Source organism: Lonchura striata, chromosome 3 (genome assembly GCF_050655825.1).
Source record: "Lonchura striata isolate lonStrDom1 chromosome 3, ASM5065582v1, whole genome shotgun sequence".
Classification (NCBI taxonomy): Eukaryota; Metazoa; Chordata; class Aves; order Passeriformes; family Estrildidae; genus Lonchura; species Lonchura striata.
The window spans coordinates 87,100,171-87,106,145 of NC_140705.1; the positions used below are offsets into that span (position 1 = coordinate 87,100,171).

At 57.0% G+C, this 5,975-nt stretch overlaps 1 protein-coding gene across 2 annotated transcripts; it reads right to left on the reverse strand.

Moving 5' to 3' along the window:
* Positions 1–2,211: 2,211 nt before the first annotated feature.
* On the reverse strand, positions 2,212–5,491 carry FOXA2 (forkhead box A2). 2 transcript variants are annotated; one of them, XM_021537629.4, is made up of 3 exons: positions 5,404–5,491; positions 4,650–4,719; positions 2,212–4,170 (listed from the first exon to the last, which is right to left on the reverse strand). In XM_021537629.4, exons 2-3 carry the CDS (start codon positions 4,716–4,718, stop codon positions 2,929–2,931), a joined length of 1,311 nt encoding a protein of 436 aa, XP_021393304.1. In that variant the 5' UTR covers position 4,719; positions 5,404–5,491; the 3' UTR covers positions 2,212–2,928. The 2 variants fall into 2 exon arrangements, with proteins under 2 accessions (XP_021393304.1, XP_077637911.1); XM_077781785.2 differs by lacking the exon at positions 5,404–5,491 and having other exon boundaries at positions 4,650–4,817.
* Positions 5,492–5,975: the final 484 nt, after the last annotated feature.

Sequence of the window (5,975 nt, forward strand, 5' to 3'; positions counted from 1 at the left end):
GTCACCCCCCCACCTCCCCGACCCCCCCCCTCCGGTCCTCCTTTTTTTTTTTTTTTTTTTTTTTTTTTTTTTTTTGTTTACTGATTTTGTTTATTCACAGCTCACGGTTGCTTAACCAGGCAGGAGCAGAATGCGGTCGCTGCGAGGTTGGGATTGTGTGGAGAAAGGGGAAAATGCCAAGGGGAGGAGGGAAAGGGAAGAAATAGCTCCCAGCCGGAGGATTTTGGGGTTATTTTCTTTTTTTTGGGGGGGGTCGTTTATGACTTAAATCATGAGGAAGGGGAATGGAAAATGAGAATAAAAAAAAGAGGGCAGAAATGTGGGGAGGGAAGAGGGAGAGGAAATAGGGAGAAGAAATGAAAGTGGGGAGGAAAAAGGAGCGAGACGAAATAAAAGGAGGTGGGGCAGGAGGAAAAATAGGGAGAAGAAATTAAATTGGGGAAGAAAGAGGGAGGGAAAAAAGAGTGAGAAGAAAGACTAGAAGGGAGGAAAGGAGGGACGAAAAGGGAGGTAGAAAAAAGGACGGAGAAGAAATGAAAGTGGGGAGGAAAGAGGGAGGGAAAACAGAAGGGAAAAAAAGGAAGGGAAGAAAGGAAGGGGAAGAAATGAAAGGAAGGAGAAAAAAATGGAAGAAGGGAGGAAAAGAGGGAGAAAAAGGAGAGAGAAAAATGAAAATGGAGAGGAAGGAGGGAGAAAAAAGGAGCGAGAAGAAAGAAAAGGAAGGAAAGAAAGGAGAGACAAAAATAGAGGGAGAAAAGGTGAAGGGAGAATAAAAAGGGGAGAAGAATAAAAGGAGAAAATAAGAGGGGGGATAAAAGGCGGAGGAAAATAAAAGGAAGGAAGGGGTGGGGAAAGAGCGAGGAAAGTAAAAGGAGGAGAAGAAATAAAGGAGTATATAGACGGCGAGAGAATGAAAAAGAGGAGAGGAAGATGAAAGGGCAGAGGAAAAAATGAAAGGGGAAAAAGTAAAACGGAAGAAAAATCCAAGGGGAGAGGAAAAAAAAAAAAACAGGGGAAACGGCGAAAAAACCAAAGGGGGAGAAAAAAGCGAAAAAGGGGAGAAGAAATAAAGGGAGGGAAGGAAGAGAAATGGGCGGAGAAGGAAGAAAATAGAAGGGGAAATGAAGAAAAAAGAGGCGAAACTCCGCGGAGGGAGCGAGATGCGAGCGGAGCCGAGCGGGGCCGGACCCGAGGCCGGGAGCGGGGGCGGGGGAGATGTCCTTGTCCCCAAAGCGGCGACACCCCCGCGCCCGTGCCCGCTGGCCGCGGGAGCCTTTTATGTGCTAATGCCACCCATTGCACGCCCCGCTTGCCGTCGTGTGTGTCCTTGGAGAGATCCCGACACATTTCAGCCCCAGTTGTTTTTTTTTTTTAGGAAGATTCTTTTTTTCCCCTTCTCCTCTTTCCCCCTACTCGCCTCCCGCCACCCCCCACCCCCGCCCCGCTCCTCCCCGCTCGTTCCCTTTCTCCCCTTTTCTCTCGCCGCGGACAATGCGGAATTTTAAGAAGGATTTGGATGTTAGTTGGGAAAGCAACATCGCGGCGTGGCCGGCGCCGCGTGGGAAAAACAACAAGTGGTTGGGAAGAGGGCGAAAAAGGGAATGGAAGGAGAGGATGCGGGAGGTGTTGAAAATAAAAAGCTCTGCCCTTTTTCCACCGCCCGCCGAAAATCTGGGATGCTGTCCCGGCAAAGGCAGGGATGCGCTGCCCCTGCGAGTCCTAAATCCCTCCCGGTTAACGCAGCTGGGATGATTTTTCCAGGATCGCAGGGCTTTGGGAGAGATGTCCCGGATTCCCACCTTGAGCGGGAGGAGCGGATTTTCCCTGGCCGCGGTGTCGGGGTGGGATGGGTGGGAATAGTGCGATCCTGGCAGGGATCCCGCGGGCATGGAGATGTCCCGGCGGGGATAGCGGGATCCTGGAAGGAATAGTGTGATCCTGCGGGGATGGGGGTATCCTAGAATGGATGGAGGGGTTCCGGAAGGGATGAAAGGATGGCGGCAGAGACATCGGAGATTCCAGCGGGGGCTGGAGGGATTCCGGCGGGGGGATCGGAGGGATCCCAGCCGGGTATGAAGCGATCCCAGCCGGGTTTGGAGCGGCAGCAGCCGGGAGATCCCGGGTATGCCGGCAGGGACAGCGGCGATGCCAGCCGGGAGCGGCGGGGGTCCCGTCGGGCGGCGGCGGCGGAACAGAGATTCAGGGGGAAAAGCACCGCCAATACGACTTTAATGGAGTTCTGCGGCAGCTGCGGCCGCTCGCTACCAGAATACACAGTTCGAAGACATAAATAAAGCATACAGAAACGATAAATTAATCAGATCCGAGTAGTTTACTCTCCCGGGAACTTAAAGCATTTGCTTCAATTGCAACAATCTATCCTGCCTTTTCTTAATTTTTTTTTTTTAGTATTTTTTTCTTTTTTTTTTTTCTTTCCCCCGTTTCCCTCCCGCCGTGTTTGTTTTTTTTTTTTGTCTGTTTTTTTTTTTTTTTTTTTTTTTTTTACAACGTTTCAAGACTTTTGGTTCTCAGTTTCCGAACTAGGAATATTCACAAGGAAGGAGGGGTTGGTTCTGCCTCGGTTGAGGGTTATTTTTTTCCCCCCCTCACTCTCACACAAAAAAATAGATATATTTAGACCTCGTGGCGACGACAACAACGAAAAAATCAAAACAAGCCCTGGAGAATCCCCCCATGCCCACCCCGCCAAACCAAACCACCCCACATGGAGCCCTCCCCCGGGTGGATTTGGGAAGGGGCCACATGGCTGCAGGTTCCCAAATGGATGCAAACATCTGGAGCCAAAAGGGAACAACAACAAAAAAAAAAAATATATATATATACCAGATATGTACCGTACTCAGAGTCCATTGCGAGGGGTATTGGGGGGGAGAAGGTTTTCCCCTTTTTTCAGGAGCGTTTTCCTGCTTAGGAGGAGTTCATGATGGGCCGGGAATACACGCCTTGGTAGTAGGAAGTCTCTCCGGCCAAAGGCGAGGCCTCCAGGGCGCTTTTGTTCGTTACGGGTGCCATGGCCAGGCCCGCGGGCACGGGCGAGGCGTAGCCCGAGTAGTGCATCACCTGCTCGTAGGCCTTCAGGTCCATTTTGTGCGGGTGGTGGTGCTGGTGGTGTGGGTGGTGGTGCTGCTGCTCTGAGGAGGACATCAGATTGTTGATGGAGAATGGGTGGTTGAAGGCGTAGTGGTGCTCAGGCTTGAGGTGGCCTTCGTGGGCCAGCCCGGCGTGTGGCGGGGCCAGCAGGTGCTGGCCTGGAGAGGCCGAAGGCTCGCCGGGACTCAGCCCTTTGAGGTCGGCCAGGGTGCGCTTGTGGTCCTGGCACGGCGAGGAGCTGGTGGGGGACTCGGCACTGGCAGAGCCATCGGAGCCTGCCGAGGAGCTGCCCTCGCCCAGGGGCTGGCTGGGGGCTTGGCCTGAGCCTTTCTTGCTGCCACTGCCGCCAGTGCCATCCTTGGCCGCCAGCTGCTTCTCGCACTTGAAGCGCTTCTGGCGGCGCAGGTAGCAGCCGTTCTCGAACATGTTCCCCGAGTCCGGGTGCAGCGTCCAGAAGGAACCCTTGCCTGGCTTGTCCGGTGAGCGCGGCACCTTGAGGAAGCAGTCGTTGAAAGACAGCGAGTGGCGGATGCTGTTCTGCCAGCGCTGCTGATTCTGGCGGTAGAAGGGGAACAGGTCCATGATCCACTGGTAGATCTCGCTGAGGGTTAGCATCTTGTTGGGGGACTGCTGGATGGCCATGGTGATGAGGGAGATGTAGGAGTAGGGCGGCTTGGCGTGAGTGTAGCTGCGCCGGTAGGTCTTGGGGTCGCGTGAGCGGTTCAGGTTGGACTGGCCATAGATGGGGCTCATGGAGTTCATGTTGGAGTAGGGCGCCAGGGCGTTCATGGAGCCCGCCTGGCTGCCCATGGGGCTCATGCTGGGGCTCAGGTGGGCACCCATGCCCGGCACGCCGGCCGAGCCCATGGCCGGCATGGCCCCTGCGCCCGGGGACATGCCTGTCAGCGAGGGGCTCATGCCCGTGTTGGCGTAGGACATGTTCATGGAGGTGGCCGCCGCCGTCATGTTGGCCGTGCTGCTCATGGCCGACATGGTCATGTAGGTGTTCATGCTGTTCATGCCCAGACCCGCGTTCATGTTGCTCACCGAGGAGTAGCCCTGCGGGGACAAGCGACACAGGGCACGGGGATGGCGCGGGGGGGAGCCCCAGCCCAGCCAAGCTCAGCCCAGCCCAGCCCAGCCCGGACGCGCCACAGCCGCGGGGCTCCGCGGAGGGCACGGGAGGAAAGAGTTAAATCCCGGCGCGGGGCGGTGGTGGGGCAGGCGGGGGGGGGTTGTTTTTCTTCTTAATGAAACCCAAATATATTTTGGTATTTATATTAGAAAAATCGCGGTGGCAGCAGGAGCGGCGGAGCCGTCCCGCGAAGCGGAGTTGCAGGAAGGGAAAGGGAAAGGGACATCTCTGACCGGAGAGAGAAAAATACCTAGGGGGGTGGAAAGAAAAACAGAGAAGAGTCGCCTGCATCCCCACCCGCACCTCGGGATCCCCGCCCGCAGCAGGGAGCCGGTGCCAAAGTTAATCGCGTCCGGGGGCCGGGACACCGAGGGGTTTTGGGGGGTTCCGGCTCCGTCCATACCTCGGGCTCCCCGTAGTAGTTGCTCCAGTCCGTGTGCTCATGGCCTTCCATTTTCACCGCTCCCAGCATACTGGAAGTGGAGTGCATGGCAGTTTAAAATTTAACAGCCACAACAAACGACGGCAGAGAGCGACCCAAAAAAAAAAAAAAAAAAAAAAAAAAAAAAAAAAGGCAGCAAAAAAAAAAAGGCAAAAAAAATTACTCCCCAACCCTCCCTCCCCTCCGCCGGAGCCTCTGGAGGAGGAGGAAGAGGAGGGAGGGAGGAAGGGGGGGATGTAGCGGCGCTGGGGCTGGGGTGGGTTTGTTCCGCCGCCGCTCCTTGGGTGGGTTTTCGCAGCGCTCCGCGGCGAAGAGGCGCCCGGAGGCGATGGAGGAGCCGGAGGAGGAGGAGGAGGAGGGAGGAGGGAGGAAGAAGAGGAGGAGGAGGAAGAGGAGGACAAGTGCTGCAGTGACGTGGGTGCCCCAGTGATATAGCACGGAGCGGCCGGGCGAGCCTCCAATCCCCAGGTCCTCGGCTGCCCATTTGAATAATCAGCTCACACCTAGGCGGGAGCGGCTCCTCCGCGGCCCCGCGCACCTCTGCGCGCCTCTGCCACCGCCTCGCGCCGGGGGACACCACTGCCACCCCTTCCCGCTCCCAGGGGCACCGTTCCCAGCCCGCTGCCCGGACAGCCCCGACGGCATTGCTGCTGGGAGCAGTCCCGCTGCGGCGGCCGGGCATCCCCCTCGGGTCCCTGCTCCCCTCCCCGCGCACCTTCGCTCCCCGCGGCCAACGGGCCCCGCGGCTCTGTCTCCCCGGCAGGTCGGGACACGGCTCTTCCCGGCAGGAAAATCGGGACTAAACGGAGCAGGGAGAGCAGGGAAAGGGGCGGGCAGCGCCGGCGGGGCCGCGGGGCCGGCCCTGTGCGGGTCCCGGTGCGCTCCGTCGGGGCAGCGCCGCTGCCGGAGCGCCTGGGAGCGGGGGAGAGCAGGAAAGGAGGAAAAGAGGGAAAGAGGAAGGAAGGACAGACGGGTGACCAAAACCACCCTCCCGCGGGTCTAAATTCCCCCCTACCCCCCATCGCGGTCCTGACGGCGCGGGGGAGACCCAAGACGACAGGGAGGCATGGGAGGGCTTCTCCCCATTCCCACCACCCCTTCCCAGTGCCCGCCTGGCTCCACCGGGAACATCCCCGCAGCTCCTGGGGAGTGTTCCATGAATTCCCACCTAGATCTGCCCACCGTCATAAAAAAAAAAAAAAAAAAAAAAAAAAAAAACCCACCAAAAACCAAAAAAACACCACCAAAACCCCAAACCAACCGCAAGCCTGATTTATTTGTTTTTTT

Excerpts from the sequence above, each read along its gene's own strand:
- FOXA2 (XM_077781785.2), bottom strand. The coding sequence starts at position 4,736 with ATGCACTCCACTTCCAGTATGCTGGGAGCGGTGAAAATGGAAGGCCAT. Across the intron at positions 4,171-4,649 it reads ACTACTACGGGGAGCCCGAG|GGCTACTCCTCGGTGAGCAA; the intron begins GTATGGACGGAG and ends TTGTCCCCGCAG.